Source organism: Phoxinus phoxinus, assembly GCF_949152265.1.
Source record: "Phoxinus phoxinus genome assembly, chromosome: 14".
Classification (NCBI taxonomy): domain Eukaryota; kingdom Metazoa; phylum Chordata; class Actinopteri; order Cypriniformes; family Leuciscidae; genus Phoxinus; species Phoxinus phoxinus.
In genome coordinates, this window is record NC_136889.1 from 5,895,469 (window position 1) to 5,918,517 (window position 23,049).

General features: G+C 37.5%; 1 protein-coding gene across 1 annotated transcript in view; it reads right to left on the reverse strand.

Moving 5' to 3' along the window:
- cdh23 (cadherin-related 23) overlaps positions 1 to 23,049 on the reverse strand; it is a 221,557-nt gene that overhangs the window by 178,054 nt on the left and 20,454 nt on the right. Inside the window, exon 3 of the mRNA XM_079634138.1 lies at positions 17,727 to 17,801. Within this exon, the coding sequence (XP_079490264.1) occupies positions 17,727 to 17,801 (75 nt within the window). The remainder of the gene's footprint in view (positions 1 to 17,726; positions 17,802 to 23,049) is intronic.

The following is a 23,049-nucleotide window of genomic DNA, read 5'->3' on the forward strand; positions in this document are numbered from 1 at the left end:
AGACAGTTGCTAGAGAAGAGTTAGACCTGTGCACAATCTCAAGGGGTCAAGCAACTTGGTAGATGTCCAGCTATAATGTAGAATTGTGGGATTGCCAAAGTCCCAGTTGCCTACGGCCCCCCGTCTGGACATGCCCCTGCAGTCACCTCCGAGTACGACCAACAGAAAGAGAAAAAGAAGCCTTTTAAATGTCAAACACTCTCTCCTGCGAGAGATAAGGAGGAGAAGCCTCAATTATACACACATCCCTCCCAACCATCCAGCAAACACTCCTGCACCTCCGCGACACACCAACACAACCCCTACCCAGGCCGAAATTAAACGTGGAGAAGCGCTGCACAGCTAGATACTGTCAGATTGAAGACATAATTGCTTGGTCTTTGCAAGCTTAACCTGAATGACAATAAGAATCAATAGAGCAGGAGTGAGAGAGGAGTGGACTGAGAGAATGAAGCGAAGATAAACAGTAGGAAAACAACGGGAAAAAAACAAGAGAACGGCAGGAGATTTGGGCCGTGCGGTTGAGGAGGTGACTCTCAGTGGAGACACGGGGCCGGTGGATTAATCCCATCAGACAACACTGCTCCAAATGTCATCAGAGCGGTGAAGGACATGATAACCTTTCAGCACACACACACACAACCCTTTCTGACACCGCTCTCCTATATCCCCACACACTTTAACCCTCTCATTATCAGATGGATGCAAATATTCACAGAAAAGGACACGACAGGCACAAAGCGGCGCGCGCACATGCAGGTAAAGCCGTGCGGGTGTTGTTGTCGTCGGCTGGGCAGAGAGCGGGTCACTGATGTGAGACATCAATTTCCAGGTAGGCTGCTCTCAGCGGCTCCAGCAGGTATCAGCCGACACACACCTGCCCCTGATAAGCAGCTGCCGCAAAATGATCTCAACCACACACACACACACACAGAACAAGTGCGCACAACATACATTATTCACACACACACACACACACACACACACACACACACACACACACACACACACACACACACACACACAGAGAGAGACCAGTACATCCATACACACCTACACGGCACACACAGAAATATTGAGAAATTGAATGAGTCATGCTTTACTTTCAGACATACAATCCTTTATCCCTGACAAATGAATGAAACAAATTCATGAATAAGTTAACTATAAACAACAGGTTTAAACCCATGCCGCCCAACTACATTAGAAAACAAACCAATGCAACAAAAAAATTATATGTTTGGGTTAGGCTCAGGTTTTTCTCAAAACACCTCGGACTCTTGGATCGATAGATCTATGAGTTCCATGTGTAATGAAATATAAGTATTAAAAAATTTTTAATTCAAGTATTAATTTCTTTCCAAAACAATTATCTTACAGACTCCAAAACCTTTGAACGGTAGTTTATATATAAAATTTTTTTTTAATATAAATATTTTTATTCATCAAGGACACGTTAAATTTATTGAAAGTGATTATATGTAAAAATATATATAATTCAAAAAATTGTGTTCTTTGGAACTTTCGATTCATCAAATAATCGGTGAAAAGTATCACAATTTCCACAAAAAATATTAAAGGTGCTGTATGTAACTTTTTTACTCTACTAAAGCATAAAAATACCATAATATGTTTGCAGATATTTAAGAAACATGCTAAGTTCACATACTTTTCTCTGAAAAACTCTTCTACAGCCAGTTATTTTACACGTTCCGTGTTGTCAGTCGGTTTTTGTTTTGGTCTGTGTGATCTCGCTCACTGCCAGTTCACCCAAAAGTATTTTGACAACCAGGGATGCCAGTTGGCAGGAAACACAGCGTATCGCAGCCTTGGAAACGAGTAAACAAACTGGGTCAGAGATTGCAGATTCCACGCAACCTAAAAAGCGAAAAATCAAAAAATCTCTATGAACGAGAGCATATTAAAACGTGAATAAATCAACTCGTTAACTTGTAAGTGTCCTCGGCTTTCGTTGTGAATTTTGCTCGTTCCTGTTGTGTGTCCTGAAACTGGCAACCTGAGTGAGCGACGAGGAGGGGGAGGGGGAGGGGGAAACAACGATCTCTGATATTTTGAATGTGGACTGCAGTACCCATTTCGACCTCTAGCTGTCATTCTTACAGACAGCACCTTTAAGTCGCACAATTGCTTTCAATGTTTCTCGAGCAACAAATCCTCATATTAGAATGATTTCTGAAGGATAAAGACGGGAGTAAGGATGCTGAAAATTCAGCTTTGCATCACATGAAGATATTAAATTTTATATATAATAGAAAATAATTTTAGTTGTATTAATATTTCTCAATATTAGCAGTTTTACTAATATCCAGCCTTAGTGAGCATAAGAGACGTTTTGTTTACTTAGAAACTTTATAGCACACAAACTGCAACAAGCTGCTGATTTCATATATGAAGCAGTGAAGAAGATCTAATATGATAACTAAACTGGCCCCTTGTGATCTAGGTCTACTTTTTGTTGGTTTACAGTACATAAGTTACAATACTGAAGCACATAAAACATTATAGTAGCTGTGCTCTCTCTGGTCTCAACACAAACGTTACGCTCAAACACACTTACGAATCCTTACGATTCCCATCAGGCTTCGTGATGGCTGTGTGTGTGATGTAACAGAGCATTGAGATACAGTCTCAAATGGCTTCTGTCTTCTGTTTCTCCAGAAATGTAACCTTACACACCTGCAGCCGGAGTAAAGGCCAGTCAGTGAGATCATATAAACGTCAACCTGGACACAGATACACTACAGCAAAACTGTCCGAAGAGACACACACTTTCACATTTCATGATCTTCTGTGTGATTAATATTACTACATAAATAAAGCTGAATTTTTTGAATGGTAAAATACTTTTTCCTACACCAGTTTAATGAAGAAACAGTGTGTTTCTGATGTAATCTGATTTAAAATCACATCAGTGTTTGGTAAAGTGAGCTTATTACTGCAGGAGCGTCTGTGAGCACTTCCAAATGACCCCAATCAATTACACATTAGAACTAGCATCACAAAATATGCAAGCCCTTATAAATCATAAGACAATGATAGGGTCACCGAGAGGGAGAGGTGCTGAAGGACACCCAGTGTACACCCTCAAGAAGTTACGTACATTTACTTGGTTCGTTTTTAACACTTATTCTGAGCAACTAATGTACACTATAATGGATGAACTAAATGGGTTTTCAAATCACTGATGTCAATATTTATAGAGCAGGAGAGCTGACGGTTATGGAAGATTTCTCGCAAATTTACATCTTGTAATGCTGACTTTTTTCTTAGAATTGCAAGATCTAAACTTGCAATTTATAACTCTGAAACAAAGTTGCAATGTGATGAAATAAAGTCAGAACTGCAAGAAATAAAATCACAATTCTAACTTTTTTGCAATTACAAGTTTACATCTCACACAATTCTGACTTTTTTTTCAAAATTATGATTTTTTTTTGTGAGATATTAACTCGCAATTGTGAGTGATAAAGTCATAATTGTGAGATAAACTTACAGTACAACTGTGAGAAATGTATTAATTTATTTATAATCAATAGAGGTTTTAGATCTCTTTATATTCAGGGCCCGAGCACCGATGGTGGAATTGCTCTGTTTTTATAATTGTGATCTGTGTTTTTCTTTTTTTATAACCTTTTACCTTGCTCGATTCAAGCCAATTCTCTTCTAGCAAAAACACTGTACATTGCAAAAACACTGTGACATTTTGGGGGAGAAAGAGGTAAAAACGATCTGATTCAGCTCATAATATCCCACCTACACCCTGTTCTGTCATATTACAATTAGTTTTCATTGTTATTACCCTATTCAGTTGAAGTTAATAAGTGAAAACAACACTATTGCAATTGCAGCTAATAATACTATTCTTATAATTAGTTCAATGTACACAGTGCTTTCGTTTAATTCAGCCCTTGCTCGAGGCACATGGTAATGGTGTGTGGTCAGTACAGCACTTAAAACACAACGTGATTGTCCAGAGCTCAGAGAACACCATGTGGTCTGCACACCCACACGTACAGTAATACACAGTAAACAGCACAGGTCTGATGGATGGTGTGTTTACAGACACCATTCATGCGTATAGGATTATCTCCTGGAACGAGAGTGAGAGGGAGGGAGCATGAAAATCGTCACCATTTTGAGTTACTGGGACTAGAGCAACCTGAGGTTAAGCGTGTGGTTCAAATGCACAACAGCGATCGCTCAAGGGTCGCTTCTTACAGGGTTCAAACTTACAAGCCCAGATCTTTAGCCACCAAGCTACAGCACTTATTTTTCTTTAGGGCTATCTTTATTTATTAAAAACCTGCCTTCTTACAGCCAGAGTTGAACCAGCCACCTTTAGTAAAGTAACCAACTACCAACATCCAGCCAAGCTACATAGCAATCTTGTAATCAGATGTAATCTTTTGCAAATCTCAAAATTAATAACCATTACCAACATTTTGATGCCTAAAATCACTTTAAAACAACTTATGTCAGTGCTTTATTTTTTAGAATTTAGACAAAATAGTATACAATTTTAATACTGGCAATTTTTCAGTTAAAAATAAAAAATAAAAAAAAGTCCACGAAAGGAATTAAATTATATAAGGTTTGGAATGATATGAGGGTGCATAAATAACAAAAATATAATTTTGGGGTAAACTATTCCTTTAAAGACCCTTTAAGCCATCAGTGTGTCTTGAGCCATCATATCATTCAGCAGTGAAATAAATCACTTCCTTCATCAACAGAAGCTCCTCTAAGCTAAGGCTACAAAACACACCGCACTGTTTAAACTAGCTTTTAAATGAGATGAGAACACACAATGCCAAACAGAACCTGAGGCCAGAACCACTGAAATAATTGCTCTAAGCTCTAAAAAAAATAATCTGTTTAACAAGGCCACTCATTTAGCTGTCAATCACAGTGTCAATTACATTTGAGAGAGCAGGACTGCTGAAAGGAGAGTTATTCCTGAGGAAATCAACTCAAAGCTTTAAAATGATTGCGTCTCCAACAGGTATGAATTTTCTCTGTTAAAATTCACTCTTTGAGAACAAAATTACATCAAGCTTTGAAAATTGTATTGTATATTAGCCAGAACTTCCATTCATTTCTCTATAGACCTTCTAAATGATCAATCTGAATTCAGTGGATTCATTCTTGAGTGCAAATAAAGTTTAAAAAGCAGATAAATCCAGAGGCTAATACTATTAATGTTCACACAAAAACAAAAATTGGCATCTTCCATAAAGAGTAAAAGGAAAGTGGATGGTGATTTAAAATACAAACGAAACTATATATATTAAAAAAAATAGTTCATAAAACTTGTTCTTCTGACTTGTGAGAGCCATTTTTGTGAGCCTGTTTGTGAGACAGATCTATTTTATGGCTTCAGGGGACTTGAAATAAACTGAATTGGTTATATGGACTATTTTTATGGTGCTTTGTCTTTTTTTGGAACTTGGCAAATTGCAATATAATAAAACATCCATTCATACAGTACATAATACTGTTCAAAAGATTGAGGTCTGGAAGATTTACAGTAAATAAAAAAAATTGTAAATAAAAATAGTAATATTGTGAAATATTATTACAATTTAAAATGACATTTTAAAAGATATTCAAATAGAAAATGGTTATTTATTCCTGTGATCAAAGCTGAGTTTTCAGCATCATTAGTCTTCAGTGTCACATGATCCTTAAGATATCATTCTAATATGATGATTTACTGCTTGAGAAACATATCTTATCGTTGTCAAAGTTGAAAACAGTTGTGCTGCCGAAAGAAAGAAAGAAAGAAAGAAAGAAAGAAAGAAAGAAAGAAAGAAAGAAAGAAAGAAAGAAAGAAAGAAAGAAAGAAAGAAAGAAAGAAAGAAAGAAAGAAAGAAAGAAAGAAAGAAAAAAAAAAGAAAGAAAGAAAGAAAAAGAAAGAAAGAAAGAAAGAAAGAAAGAAAGAAAGAAAGAAAGAAAGAAAGAAAGAAAGATAGAAAGGCATTAACTTGAAATAGAAATCTTTTGAAATATTATAAATGTCTTTACTGTCACTTTTCATCAATACATTCTTGTTGTATAAAAAAAATAATTATTTAAAAACTGTTGAACAGTATAGAATGATTTCAATTAAATCAAGGGAAGTATAAAAGCATAACCTTTAATCAATCCTAACAGGGGAAGGGATCTGTTCGACATTATCAGTATGCTTGATGAAAACTTTGATAATATTCACCCTGCGGTCACTTCCTGCCCCTATTTTATTCAATTAGAAAGGTCATGAAGCTCATTAAAAAGATTAGAGCATGTTAAAGATTTTAACATGCAAAATTCGGCCCTTATGAACACATGCATATGTGCATTAATACAAATGCATATGATTAATTTCATCTCAGCATAAGGGAGCACGTGCGTGAAAGATGTGAATATGCGAAGTTTAATTGCCGTGTTGAAACGGAGTCTGAGTGAACAAGTGGATCAAAATAAAGTGGATTATCAGATTAAAGGGTTTTGCCACACGCTGCGCTTCAGTTAGATACACACTAAACTTCCTCTGAAATCACACTGCTAAATTACCACAAACACCACACACAGGGAGCACACATCAAGGAGAAAGGTGTGTGATTTCTTAGATGTTCATTATTCAGCTGGTGTTTGTGTTAATGTGGCATGGTGTGTGAAACATTTCATGTGTACTAATTGATTTGAGAGATTTCTCCATGTGGGATCTCAGACATTATTGCAAAAGTGCAGTGGTTTCAAGTATATGCTTGTGTGTTAAAGGATTCATCAAAGGCCATCTGTTTAGGGAATCTGACAACAACATGCTACTTTTATCTTTTTTATTTAAAAAATTATATTTCCTGGTTTTGAATCTAAATGTTATTTATTTAACTCCGATGTATGCCGCATCTGCTTTCGTTTTAGTGTGATTTCTAATGTTTGTATAATTGAAGGACTCTTTTATAGTAGTCTAGAGAATGTGTGGGAGGGAACAAAAATACACTTGTATGCAGTTCCACATCTCTCACTAGTAATAAATAAACATGACAAAGCTACCCATCATTGCTGCATAGTGCATACTTCTATGGACATAAAAACAGCATAACATCACTATATACAAACACTTTAGTAAAGCATTAGATCACAGTGACTCAGCTGGACAGAGAAGGAACCTAATCCCCAATCAGAAGTCATGGAAATCTGACCACTGAGGATTGAATATCCACATCCAGTTTGGACACATACCGATCTAACCGATCAAAGTATCCTTACTATTAAAAATGATAAAGGTTACAGTTACAAATGGGTTTTACAGCCTGATGCTACAGAGTTGTAAAACATAATTTATTTGCGCAAATAACTTTAGGCTGTAGTTCTATAGAAAACCATCTACATGTCCTTTAAAGAGCCCAGAAACCAATATGCTGGTCTGAAAAATCTCAAATCTCAACTCAAGAACCCTACAAATCAAAAACCTAACCAAACCATTCTGTAAAACATTTATTTTTTAAGTGTCTAAACACCACTGAGCTGTGGGGGTCAGGTCAGGACACAACACAGAAACATCACATTTATCTTATTATAATAATAACCTGTAAGTGTCGAACCTCTAGTTGGAGTCAAGAAGAGACCCTCTATAAGCCAGAACAAGACAGCTTCAAGTCCAGATCCAAACCGAAATATAACCCCCAGATCTACAACAACCAGGCTGTCCATTTGAATCAACTGAATGCTGAATGCAGAGCTACTTTCGTTTGACTAACGATGGAATTCTTGCTAATTCTGTATTGGTGAAGATATGCCAAACTGCAGTATCCATGAAGTAGACACTATGTAAAAGCGGGCACTGACATTTGTAACTTGGCTTGTGATGCCAGCCACTGCCAGTTATTTTAGCTATACCACCACAGCTCATTATGCTTCATTTGTTATCATTTTATCTTAAATTATTATCAGAGGGTCTGAATCAGCTCCTGGTTCAGCAGTCTGGGCAATGATCAGTCTCAATCGCATAATCCTTCCAGTGCACTGAAACTTTTGCTCCCTAAAAGTCCCACAATGCACCATGAAAAATAGGGAGCATCGATGCTCACTGTAGCGGCACAATAAAACAATCCAAAACCACTAAGGAGCTGAGTGACGGAATAACTTCTGTGACTTGCCAATGTTGCAGGTATGTGTAACAATCAACATATTTATCATTAAGTACTTCAAATAACATTTAAAAAAAGTCAGGAAAATATCAGTTCTGCTGTTGAGCATAAATACCAGTAGTGACATTTTACAATGAGGATGTTGTCATGTGTCATCATGTCATCATCAGTGTCCCGATGTGTAGTAAGCCAGGGTCCTTTCTGTCCTTACCAGTGCCCGAATTCATGTACACGATATACTGATTCACAACCTAGGCAGCTGGGGAGCTGATTGAGACGCAGACAGAATCATAACAACACTGGACTTTTCCATTCTTCTAGATATTTAGCGACTAATGAATCGGAAACCATTTCAACAGATATATGGTGGGATGTCTGAGACCAAATATTTGAGTTTTGAGTGTTTATATTTCAACCTCCGGTTCACCTAAGCAGTGCATTTCTGGGCTCTTAATGAAGTCTTCACACTACTCTCAGTGGTAGCAGCAGACTGCTGTTAAACTAACATTATAATTATCTGCAGTATGCCCTTTATTCAAAGCCAAACAGGCCTGAAGTATTCTGTCATTTAAACAGATGAATGCACATGCTACAGTTAGCTAATTGACTAATTAGTCTAATTAAGCCACTTGCCAATTTGGGAGTACGCAAACAGAGGCGTCTCAGAGGAATTTTAGAAGGAAGGAGAGTCATAAATTGGCTGGCTGATAAACTACTGCAGTGAGACACCAGCTAGAACACAAGCAAACAGTACCCCTTTGGACACCGAGGGCAATGGTAACATTTACTAACAGTTTACTACTTCATAAGTCACAGACAAGTGACACAGCAACCATATTAAAGCTGCAAGCAGCGATGAAAGGGCCCTCGCACCCGTGCCACCGCCACCCGGTGGCTTTAGGAAGACAGAGCACGGTGGGCAATGTGCATTTAAGTAGGTAAAAATAGGAGGAGTACGTCAAAGTCAGTTACAAAAATGTCCTTGATTATGGGGATAATAGCATGCGTTATAACTCAGATAAGTGTTGCTAGCATGTTTTAGCATGCTTCTAGCATGTTTAGAACTCAATAGCATATTAAATATGTCGCTAGTAATGCATCACAGTGTAAAACGTGTCACTTCCTGTCGACGGTAGGTGGCGCTATTACTTTAACTTAAAATTGTCATGTAGATGTGTTCAGGGCAGGACTCTTATCAAACGTGTGAAGTTTGGGGCAGATTGGACATTGCCTTCTTCAGTAACACCAACTTCCTGTTTCATTGCATTAGCGTGCTTTAGCACTTAGCTAAGAATTGCTAGCATGTTTTAACATGTTTCTAACATGTATATAACTCAATGGCATATTTAATATGTTGCTAGTACTGCATCACAGTGTTAAACATGTCATTTCCTGTTGCCAGTAGGTGGCGCTATTACTATAACTGAAAAGTGTCATGTAGATGTGTTCAGGACAGGACTCTTATCAAACGTGTAAAGTTTGGGAAAGATTGGACATTGCCTTCTTTAGTAACAACAACTTCCTCTTTCATTGCATTAGCATGCTTTAGCACTTAGCTAAGAATTGCTAGCATGTTTTAACAGGTTTCTAACATGTTTATAACTCAATGGCATATTTAATATGTTGCTAGTACAGCATCACAGTGTTAAACATGTCATTTCCTGTTGCCAGTAGGTGGCGCTATTACTATAACTGAATATTCTCATGTAAATGTGTTAAACATGAGAATATTCAACCGTGTGAAGTTTGGGGCAGATTAAACATCCAATGCCTGAGTTACAGCAAATTCCTATTTAATTGCATTAATAGCATGATTTAGCACCTTGCTAATGTTTGCTAGCATGTTTTCGCATGTTTCTAGTATGTTGTTAACATGTTTAACACTTGCTGGCACTTTTTTGTATGTTATTAGGAGTCCAAAACAGTGTTAAACATGTCACTTCCTGTTGCCAGCAGGTGGCGCTATGACTGTAACTGAATTTGAGCATGGTCATGTGTTCAGGACAGAACGCTTATCAAACGTGTGAAGTTTGGGGCAGATTGGACATTCAATGCCTGAGTTACAGCAACTTCCTGTTTAATTGCAGTAATAGCATGCTTTAGCACTTAGCTAATGTTTGCTAGCATGTTTTAGCATGTTTCTAGAATGTTGTTAACATGTTAAGCACTTGCTGGCAATTTTTTATATGTTATTAGGAGTCCAAAACAGTGTTAAACATGTCACTTCCTGTTGCCAGCAGGTGGCGCTATGACTGTAACTGAATTTGAGCATGGTCATGTGTTCAGGGCAGAACTCTTATCAAACGTGGGAAGTTTGGGGCAGATTGGACATTGTTTGCCTGAGTTACAGCAACTTCCTGTTTCACGGCGAAACATCAAAATTTGTCAGGCCGCCGAGGACACGCCCTTCGACGAAAACTCTAGATCTTCGCAATTTAACGTCGCAAAGGCCTTAAGATTACACTTACCAAATTTGAAGATGATCAGATTAAAACTGTAGGAGGAGTTCGTTAAAGTACGAGGCCTGAAAATGGCAAAAACTGCACAAAAATCAGAGAGGAAGTTCAAAATGGCTGACTTCCTGTTGTGTTTAAGGCTATGCTCCAAGAGACTTTTTTGTAGGTATTGGGTCATTACATGTATGTAGCGAATTTCGTACACATACGTGAAACGTAGCGGGAGGCGCACTCCGTTGAACCTTTATAGGTGGCGCTATCGAGCCATTTTACCCCGCCCAATTGTGAAACGCATATCAGATGTCAATTTTCGCCAGTTCTGACGCGTGTGCAAATTTTCGTGAGTTTTCGTGCATGTTTAGGCCCTCAAAAATGCGATTAAATGCGGAGAAGAAGAAGAAGAATAATAATAATTAAAGCTGCAAGCAGCGATGAAAGGGCCCTCGCACCCGTGCCACCGCCACCCGGTGGCTTTAGGAAGACAGAGCACGGTGGGCAATGTGCATTTAAGTAGGTAAAAATAGGAGTAGTATGTCAAAGTCAGTTACAAAAATGTCCTTTATCATGGGTATAATAGCATGCGTTATCACTCAGATAAGTGTTGCTAGCATGTTTTAGCATGTTTCTAGCATGTTTAGAACTCAATGGCATATTAAATATGTCGCTAGCAATGCATCACAGTTTAAAACGTGTCACTTCCTGTCGACAGTAGGTGGCGCTATTACTTTAACTTAAAATTGTCATGTAGATGTGTTCAGGGCAGGACTCTTATCAAACATGTGAAGTTTGGGGCAGATTGGACATTGTCTTCTTCAGTAACAATAACTTCCCGTTTCATTGCATTAGCATGCTTTAGCACTTAGCTAAGAATTGCTAGCATGTTTTAACAGGTTTCTAACATGTTTATTACTCAATGGCATATTTAATATGTTGCTAGTACTGCATCACAGTGTTAACCATGTCACTTCCTGTTGCCAGTAGGTGGCGCTATTACTATAACTGAAAAGTGTCATGTAGATGTGTTCAGGGCAGAACTCTTATCAAACGTGTGAAATTGGGGCAAATTGAACATTCAATGCCTGACAGCAAATTCCTATTTAATTGCAGGAATAGCATGCTTTAGCACTTAGCTAATGTTTGTTAGCATGTTTTAGCATGGTTCCCGTGTGTTGTTAACATGTTCAGCACTTGCTGGCAATTTTTTATATGTTATTAGGAGTCCAAAATGGTGTTAAACATGACACTTCCTGTTGCCAGCAGGTGGCGCTATTACTCTAACTGATTATTCTCATGTAGATGTGTTCAGGGCAGGACTCTTATCAAACCTGTGAAGTTTGGGGCAGATTGGACATTGTTTGCCTTAGTTACAGCAACTTCCTGTTTCATGGCGAAACATCAAAATTTGTCAGGCCGCCGAGGACACGCCCTTCGACGAAAACTCTAGATCTTCGCAATTTAACGTTGCAAAGGCCTTAAGATTACACTCACCAAATTTGAAGATGATCAGATTAAAACTGTAGGAGGAGTTCGTTAAAGTACGAGGCCTGAAAATGCCAAAAACTGCACAAAAATCAGAGAGGAAGTTCAAAATGGCTGACTTCCTGTTGTGTTTAAGGCTATGCTCCAAGAGACTTTTTTGTAGGTATTGGGTCATTACATGTATGTACCGAATTTCGTACACGTACGTGAAACGTAGCGGGAGGCGCACTCCGTTGAACCTTTATAGGTGGCGCTATCGAGCCATTTTACCCCGCCCAATTCTGAAACGCATATCAGATGTCAATTTTCGCCAGTTCTGACGCGTGTGCAAATTTTCGTGAGTTTTCGTGCATGTTTAGGCCCTCAAAAATGCGATCAAATGCGGAAAATAATAATAATAATAATAATAATAATAATAATAATAATAAACAGAGCAATTCCAATAGTGTCCTCGCACCATCGGTGCTCGGGCCCTAATAATAATAAACAGAGCAATTCCAAGAGGGTCCTCACACCATCGGTGCTCGGGCCCTAATTACCAATATTAACACTAGGGGTGGGACGATACAGGTACCTCAAAAAAATTTAATAAACACACATAGTAGATTTGGAAATGTCCTAGGCAAAATTCTGAGATCAGCATAACTTTACCATTTTGTGATGACTTTGCATCAATGGAAATCATGAAATAAGAAAACATTTAATCAAATAAATAAAAAAATGTATGAATTCAGAATATAGTACCAAATTATATTAAACAGCACTTTTGTTTTTAATGATAAGAAATGTTTCTTGAGCAGAAAATCCGCATTTCTAAAGGATCACGTGACACTGAAGAATGGAGTAATGATGCTGAAAATTCAGCTTTAATATCACAAGAATAAAATAAAATATATTCTAATAGAAAACAGTTACTTTAATATTTCACAATATTACAGTCTTACTGTATTTTTGATCAAATACATTTTCGTGCACAGACGACAACATTGTCTAAATGGTCCCCGTTCACACGGATCCATGAAAATGATTAAAAACGCTGTATTCTGCAGCAAGGCCAGTAGTTGGCGATGTCACTTTGTAAAGAAAAACTACGCACCTATAGACAGGACATATAATACGCATGCACACGACATAATCGTTTTAATAAATTAACAATAACGGTATCATTTTCAAAAACTTACTTTCACCAGTTTGCATTTTGAAGCCCCCAAAACGCCTGAATGGCCAAAACGCATTAAAAAACTTTTCAGCTTTTAGTTGAAAACGGTGATGTGTAAATGGCCCCTTAGAGCCTTACAGTTCCACTGTTACATTTGTCCCTTATACATAAGCACAAGCTCACCAATGCACTCACAAAAATTTATCAAGCAATATGATGCACAAACTCACTTGATCCTGTATAAACACAGATACTGTTTGTGTATACTATATCGTGTATACTATATACACACACACCAGTGAAAAGTCTGTGTCTCCAAGTCATGAGTGTGAACGTGTTGGTTTGCATGTGTTTATTCGTGTAAGTTTGTGTGTTTGTGTTGGGGTGTGCCAGTGCGTGTGTGTCATTTGGAAGTCCTCCAGTACGAGGACATCTGCGCTACTAATAAACTATAACGCTGACAAATTGGCACTGTCCAATCATCCGCCCTCTCCATGAATAAGCCATCAGAGTCATCCAATCAGACATGGCTGATGGCTCCGACCACCAATCAGAGTCAGGCAGGGCACAGAGGACACACAGGGCACGCTGACACTGCTGCGGGTGGAAATGAACCCTGACTGAACCAATGCTGGTCTGGGAACAGCTTGTCACATCCTAATTAATCTCAATAAACAGAAATCAACTAATTTGGGTCTGCACGATGACACTTTTTTTTACTAGTCAACTGGTCATACAAAAAGTATTAAACTAGTCGTGACCTCAATGTTTACCTTTTGTAAATGGCTCACCATACACCGTGCATCTTTGCTGTTCAGCGCTGCGTTGATGGAGAGTGTGTTAGTCAAGGAAATGTTCATGCTGCATGCATTGTCAAAGTTTCATGTTGCTTAAGACATCTGATCAGTTTCAGGGGTCACAGGAATTTTGGCTCTCTAAATGAATGCATAGCATAAGAAAATAAAAGAGGGAGGCAAGGAGCAATGGATCCAGGGTCAATGCAATAAAAAAAACATTCAAACTTGTACTAAATTATAATCAACTGAGGACAATATAGTATGATGATGTCATGGGAAAATATATCATGAATGAATATGTCATGAAGATAAAGCTTAAACTAGCCCTGAGTCCACATATGCAAACAACCTAAATAAGTTGAATGTCCAAATATGTAGTATTTGCATCTAAATAGATACAAGAACGTAAAGATTAATCACAATTCACTATGACATAGAGGTAAGAGAGAATCCAATTGGAATTCAGCATACAAGTATAACAATGATGTCACTGCTGTCTGTTACATTTTGAATGCTGAACATTCTCTCGATGAACATTCTATCAGTCAATGGAAGATCTTCAATTCCGGGAACTTGATTTTTATGTATTGGTCATTTCCAATCAAACTATAATTGTCAAATTAGTATAATTGTGTCAAATTGCAGTGTAAAAATAATATTGAATTGTATGTATACCTATCTAGCCTTAGCACAACAAAGGTCTAAACCATTTTATTCCACCACCATCATTTCAATCACAGAATTATTATATATTATATAATGTAACGTATTACATTATAATTTATAATGCAAAATATGCATACTACCAACAAAAAAAAACCTCAAAAATTTGAGATAGATAAGACTCAATGTATTTGAGTCTCTTACAGTCTCCAATGCTGCATTTATTTAATCAAAAAGTAAAAACAGTTATATTGTGAAATATTGCAGTTTATAACTGCTTTCTATTTTAATATAATTATTACTAAATGTAATTTATTCCTGTGAGTGTGAAGTCAAAGCTGAATTTTCAGCATCATTGCTCCAGTATTATCATTACTCCAGTGTCACATGATGCTTTAAAAATCATTCTAATTAGCTGATTTGCTGTTGTAATAATTTTATAGAAACCGTGATCTATTTTTGATTTTTGATTAATAGAAAGTTCAAAAGAACAGCATTTTTTTTAAATCATACTGACCCCATGGACATTTTAACGGTATTGTATGATTCCACACTTTTGGACATTGTTAGTAGACAAATTAAGTAAACTAGTGAGAGTGTGAAAAGCACGTTTTAAAAGATTATATTTTCTGGAAGTCCACACTGCCTAAAGTGCCCATAGTTTAAGAAACAATAAATTATAATGTATTAGAAGCACAACTGTGAGCTTTTATGAAACACACATCTAAACATACACACACACACCGCACACAGACGGTTCAGGTAAAATGGGCCGGATGGCAGAATTCAGAGATTTTATGGATAAGTGTGGTGTAAGTGTATTTGCGGTTCAGAGAGCCTGCTATCAGCGAAGAGGCCCGATAGATCTATTTTAAAACCAACTCACGACAACACGCGGCAAGGTGATGAAAACCCTGACACTCTCAAATTGCCCTGTCAATCATTGGGGTCCCTAAAAATGCTGAAATACATACAGGCACAGACAGAAACTTAAAGACAGAGACTGTTAGAGTAAAGCACTGCTTGAGACCAAACACTGAGTTAAATCTAAACCAACAATACAACACAAAAGTTTATTCATAATTTTGCTGCAATCATGTACTTTCTTCTCGGACTATCTACATGTATGCTGTGATATCAAAGCTGGCAGAGGTCAGCTGACACTGTCCTGTTCTTTCTGTGGCTTTGAGGGAAATATTTAAAGCTTACAGTGTGTATTTCTTTCTATGATAAAATGTTTTCTCATGGTGAATAATTTTTTTCCTAGTGACACCAAAAATAATAATTAGAATTAAAGGGGTACTTCACTGCTGGCAAAATGGGCTTTCAATAAAACTTGGCTGCCTATGCAGTAGAAAGGTGAACATTTTTTAAATCGGTGCTACCTGACTAGAGAAAACCGAGAAAAAAGGCTGTTGTCTTCCCTTTTGCCAAATAGGTAGGAAAACTTCAATACCCATAATGCACTGGGCATGTGGCAGTCCAAGGCCATCCACACCAGCCATGGACATGCTTACCAGAGTCAAATACCGCCTTGCTTTAAGTAGGAAATACTTCTTAGCAAACTTTTAGTCATAATGGTGTCGACTTGTATTGTTCCTGGATGCAAGAATTAAAAGAGTAAACGTTTAGCTGGAATGAGTTACTTTCCAGTGAAGGATCCAGAGGGTTTTTGGCAACGGCTAAAGGCTGTAAAGATTTGTAAATATGGAGAAAACGCTGCAACAGAAAATCTGAAGGAAAAAAAAAACATTTCAAACTAGATGACCATGAACACAGTCAGTGGTTTATGCTAAACGGAGGGGGAAACGCAAAGAAACTGCCATTCAATCTATTAAAAAAACACACTTTTTAACTCAATATTTGTCAGTGCTACGCATTTCATCCGTATTCGAGTATTAAACAGTTAGCTTAGCAACATGCTAACAACGAACTCTGCTGAAATCAATTCTACAAATAAAATAACATAAAATGCAACTTTGTGAACTAACATTCAATGCTATATTTCTTGTATAATCTACCAAATGCACTGCAAGTTAAAACAAGCAAATCAAAGAAAATGTATTTGTTTTCATTTGAGTTTTTTTTAATGGAGAGAAGCCATTTCTCTAGGATTAAACAGCCCAAGTGCTTTCCTTTAGCAAATATGCTTAAATTATACATACATGTTTATTATTCAGTCCATAACAACAGAGAGTTTAAAAACCGAAGCAAATAAGGAACAGTGAGGCAAACCGCAGACTGAGGGTCAGATAAGACCACAAAAGCAGCTTATGATAACAAGAGGTCACAAGGTTAAATAAACATGCATGCTCTTTGACATAAACTGGGAGAGGTGAAAGAGGCATTAAAGACAGGAAAACTATGAATAAGGGATGAAGAGGAGAATAAGAGGAGAGATGGGAAGTACAGACTGTGAGGAGGGATTAACGCCCTTTATAAAATGAAAATGTTTGCAAAAAAAGTGTATGTACGTGTAAACGTATAAATGTGTATTGCTGTAGTGCCGGTGCTAGTGAGGGTTTTGCTATGCAAACCGTTTAACATTTCTGCAAAATATGTATATATATTAAAAAAGTTTAAAAAAAGATTTGAGAATTAGTCGACTAGTTGGTTGTTGGCTGACTAAGCAAATAATTTACTGATTTCAGTCACAGGTGTATATGTATATAATGATTTTAACATTTCCATCCAAGCAGAATTTGAGATAAGGTACCTTTCAAATATTTAATTCACTGGATTATCTAAATAAATAAAAAAGAAGCCATTAGCACATGGTTATTTCATGCAAAATAACACACACATCTAGTTAAGAATAACTCTTCACTATGTGTCTTTTGCTTAGCTTACACATGAAAGCAATTGAACAAACTGAAACTCAAGCCAAACATGGTCCATCATCCAGCATTTATGGACTGAAATCAAGAAAACTGAAAAAGAAGTTCAGACAGTGTGTAGAAAGATCCATCAGTGTGTGTACAGACAGAGCAGTGTGTGTGTGTTTGCGAGAGACACTCACCCACTGGTGTGTTCTCATAGATGAGCAGGTACGACTGGAAGAAGTAATTCTGGAAACGAGGTGGCTGATTAGAGGCTGGAGGACAGAGAGACAGAGACATGGGTCTTAATAACAGAAAACACACAGTTACAGCCGTTACATTAGATGGCAAACAGAAGATGACATTGATGGGCATCAAATGAATACTCTCAATGTGTGTGTGTGTGTGTGTGTGTGTGTGTGTGTGTGTCTTGACTTGAGTGAAAATCTGTCACTTCTACAGCACACTCAAAAAGGGTTTTCACAACATCTCATAGAATTGAATTGGGTTCCCCAAAAGAACCTTTCAGTGACCAGTTCTTAAAAGAACCTTTTTTTTTTTTAAGTGTGAAGAACATTTTAATAATCATTTTAAAAGAAAATGTAAATTCAAGTTTCTACAAGGGCCATTAGCCAGTGTATAGGGTTCAATAATTGGTTAGTTCTGTGCTGTATGTAACCAACCTGAAAAGTAAATATATGATATCGTTGTTTTATGTGCGAGACATGTTTCCCCAGTGTATACACGCGTGTGTGTGTTCTCTCTTTCCAGGGGTAGCAGGAGACAAGCTGATTTGTCAGGAAGATCAGGAGAGCTTTGATCGCATGCATGGGTAGTGGGCCACAGAGACAACACACACTAGAAAGGGCATGTGCGTGTGTGTTTGAAGTGCTGGTGTCTGATAGGGTGAATCACTCTTTGACTCCGCTTTGAACGTGGCAAGAACAAACCCAAAGAGAGAGAGATGGAGAGACGCCGAGCAAGAAACGAGAGCCATCGACTGTGCATCTGCCAATACACACTAACTAGAATCAATCTAGAGTAACAAATCAGCCTGTGTTAATTACTGGACCATTACAGAATGGCAGAAGATTTAAAACGAGTTTTAGGCGTGTGACAAAGTGAAGTTCCTGCCAAAAGCAAAAAAAACCTGCCACATCTGTCCTGGTTTCAGCTCCAGATCTTTATACTGTAATGATAAAATTAATAGTTATATCATTATTGTTGCTTAATGAAATTTTCTTTGAGCCCCATGCACTGAAATTAAACTGTAATGAATACTGAATTTTATGTAATTTAGGGATGTGTATTTATTTCAGGGTCTATGGCTGTGTGTGTGCAAAATTTCTTTAGTTTTTTTTTTTGGTTCCTATTAACAGCATATACCATATGTATGGTACTGTATATTATGCTGCTTTCCTTTTAATACACAGATCTAATATACACATGTGATTTCTTTCCCTGCTGTTTACGTTCCCAGACGACCGACTGTGTTTGTGAACTTTGTTTTTGACATAACCTTGTGTGTATTTGAGAGTTTAGGTACAATAAGACATGAAAGAGAAACAATTTAAAACTGGCGGGACGGGCCGTCTGACATCCAGATTTGTCCGCGTGCTTCGGATGTGTGCGCTCAGAAAACCATATGACAGATTTTTAAACTGATATGGCTATAAAATGCATCTAAATAAAAACGTTCATGATGACGTAGAGTGTGGCTGCGATAGAGATAATAATCAAAACCAAACAAAGATGTTTTGTTACTATCCAATCAGAGGCACGAGCTGCACAGGCTCCGCCCTCTTCTGGAAAGAAGGGTGGGGAGCAGAAGGTCATTCGCAATTAAAGGTACATGCACGAATCGGGGGACACCTGAGACTTAAACTACATCTTGTAAAAAGGGGCATAATAGTTCCCCCTTAAAGGTGAAGTATGTAGTTTCTGCGTCACTAGTGGCACCTAGCGCAATTAAAAAAATAAAGCAATTTTCAAACAACCTTGCAAACGCCCCTTTCATGCGTCGCACCTCCCCCAATTCAAAAATCACAAATATATCTCTTACAGGTACTTGTGAAGGAATATCTGCAACAGGTAAATGCAGGCTACTTTCAAAAAAAGGTCTAACATATTAGGAATACTTTTAGCTGTGTTGCTGTGTGTCATAAGCAATAGTGATGCTCCGATTGATCGGCCGCCGATCATGATCGGCCGATATTGGCTAAAAATTGCTTGATCGGCGAACCCCAAAAGCGCCGTTCACGTGACGTAAATTACTCGCACAACTTTTTTCCACCTGCATGCGCGGCGCACGGGCATACAACAGCAGACCGAAGCTTGCCAGTGGCAACATGAGTTCTCCTTCTCCCGTCTGGACGTTTTTTAAAAGTCATTTCCAGAAACGCTGGCCGCAGAAAGTCATTACAAAGTCGCAAAAAAGTAGTCGTAGCCTACAAAGCGGAGCTCTACAGGGGTTTCCAACACGGCGCTCACGAGCTGCCAGTAGCTTGTGGCCTGACTAGAGGGAGCTCGCCAAGGGGCCGTTCACATATCGAAAACGAAAACGCCATTTTCAAAAGTATCCGGATTAATGTAGATTGTACATTTAAAGGGGTCATGACATGGGTTTTTTTATTTTATTATTATGTTCCCTTAGGTGCAATTATAGTATTACTATAGTTTTTTTTACAAAAAACTTTTAAAATGTAGTGATTTATGACCTTTTCCCACCCTGTTTCTCATCCTCTGATTCAAACAGTCTGTTTTGGGGGTGTTTCCTCTTTAAGAGTTCAGTGTTAACGCCCACTGTTATGATTGGCTAACGTCAGTGCCTATGCATCAATTATTAACGCCCCCAGCCAGAACATTTGCGGATTCAGCGTATTTAAAAAGTAGTTTACAGTTTTAAATACATTACTTACAGTTTGCGTCGTCGTTGTTGAGCCCAGAATAGTCGGCACGGACTTATCTTTGAGCAACAGTTTTCTGGCAAAGCCAGCATCATTTTGGGATTTGTTCTCAAAACGGTCATCCTTCAAATGTATAGAACAAACGCTTAAACTAACACTGCCGTGACTGAGACGTCCGCAAAGAATAAAGTGCATCCATTTTTCCCTGACGTCTGGATCTTTCGCAGCGTATTTAAAGATGTTGTTTGTCCACAGCCAGGAACAGCACATCTGCAGCATCGTAATTTCCCTGAGACCCACTCGGCTCGCTGTCCGTCGACTGAACACTTGTGAGGCGCGCAGCGCGCGGGCGCGACAATGATACGAAATGAGCGTAGTTGCCTTGTGCTGGAGGCGGTCTATATGCAAACGCTGGTACCTCACTTCGTACCGTGACGTCACTTCTTACCATGGATCCAGAACGAGCTGTATTTAGAGCTTGATTAAATATATGATTCGTTTATAATGGGGAGGACGTCTTAAGCTATGAAACTTGCAGGACGTTTTAATGGTACAAAGACCTCTTATATACCAAAAGATCAAGGCAAATTTGGTTTCTCATGTCATGACCCCTTTAATGTAGTAATGTACATTTGTCTTTCTGAACGAGTGCAGGATGATGCTGTATGGTATTGAAGAGTCCATTGTAGTGCATTCATTGTATGTTCATGACGTTTCATTTTTGAAGGTCTAAATGCAATGAATTTTGGCTTACACTTCTGTAATCGAAGCTGAATGTCTTTTCCCGTGTAACAGTCATGGTCCTACAGCAGCTAACTGGATAGAGATTGACAGATCTTCGCTCTCAATGTTTAGATAGTGCCTTGAAGGCTCAATTTTTGAACTTTTCAAGGAGATAAACCAATGAACGGCTTACTAACAGAAGTCAATGAGCAGTAAACTTGGTTAAGAGAATGTATTTTTAAAAATCTTACATACTTCGCCTTTAAACCAATTTATCAACACATTCTTTAAATTACAAGCTTTAATGAAGCAGTTTAACTTTATTTTGGGGTTTTGTAATAGTTCACAATTGCCTGCTTTATAATACAATTTTCTAATTACGGCCATTATCAAGGAAAAACTATATGCCCTCTACAAATACCTCCAGCTGTAGTTACTGTATGCTGCAGACACAGGATGTGTGAAACAAGCTTTGTAGCTGACGTTTTACCATTTTGACATTGATTGAGAGTCTTTTGAGTGAACAGTTCGGACAGAAACTCACATCATATCAGATCTCTTCACAGACATCATATTATGAAGACAGCTCACCTCTCTTCCACTTTACCTTTAAGTGAGAGAAAGAATTTTACCTTTAAAATTTAAAGAAAATCCTTTACTCCTCTTAACTTTACCCTTTTTTCAGAGGAACACAAAAGGAGTTATTTAGCAGAACATAAAGGCTGTTCGCAGTCCAAAAGGACAGAAAAAGTACTTTATATGACTCTTGCTCTATATTCAAAGCCTTCTGACTTTGGGCAAAAATAATGATTTTCAGTGAAAAAACACTTCAATTTCTGTCTGTTTCTCACAAAAAGTTTTGAATGGCTTCAAAAGACTTCAAGTACGGCGTGCAAGTCATATGGACTAGTTTTACTGTACTTTTGTAGTTCTTCTTGGGCACTATTGTCTGGGTTGCGACAAAAAAAAAACATAAAAAAACAGCTTGCGTAAATACTGACGTTGTATTAAGAGGATCGTTCCTCACATAAAAATATTTTAATAAAAAAATTATATTTTTTAACATGTAATTTATTTTCTTACTTATTGTGAAAATGAATGCACAAAATAAACTTTTGGGAGAAAAAAAACTTGACAGCTCTCATTCAAATAGAGAGAGAGCTGATATTGACAGAGACTGAATACAACATTAAAGGTACTTTATAATAATGTAATTTATTATAAAGAGTTTATGTGGAGATTGTTTTAAGTTCACTTAAATTAAAATTGTTAATTTGAAAAGCCTATTAAATGTTAAAAATTATGACTTTCAATTATACTGTAATGGTTAAAGCCTATAATTACAAATTTTCATCCCCAGAAATTGAGAGTGTTGGGGGGGGGGGGGGGGGTGTTAAATAGAGACATCAGCAGTATTGGTATCGGTGCCTTCATTCATAGTACTTTGTAAAAAGATGCCATTAAACAAAATAATAAAAAATATACCATCTTTATGTTGTTTCTACATTAATTTTGAGTTTCAATGTGAAATTATGTATTACAATATAAAAATATATTAAAAATTGTAATGTTAGGTGCAATTAATTACAGAAAATGCTTGATTAATTGATTGACAGCACTACCGTAATTAAAAGTCTTCTGAAGCCAGACAGTACTTAAAATGTAGGTTCTTATTCACTGGAAATCATGCATTAACAAAACGTAAATTGATAATGAAGTGCCATAAGAGTGTTGGAAAAGGCAAATAAAGAAAAAAATAATGACAAATTTCAGTCGGTTTGTCACACAAAGCTATTGTATGGCTTCAGAAGACGTGGAATATAGCGCACAAGTATGAATTTCTTTTTATGATACTTTTATGATGTTTTTTGTCCTTGTGGAAGCTTGACAGTCA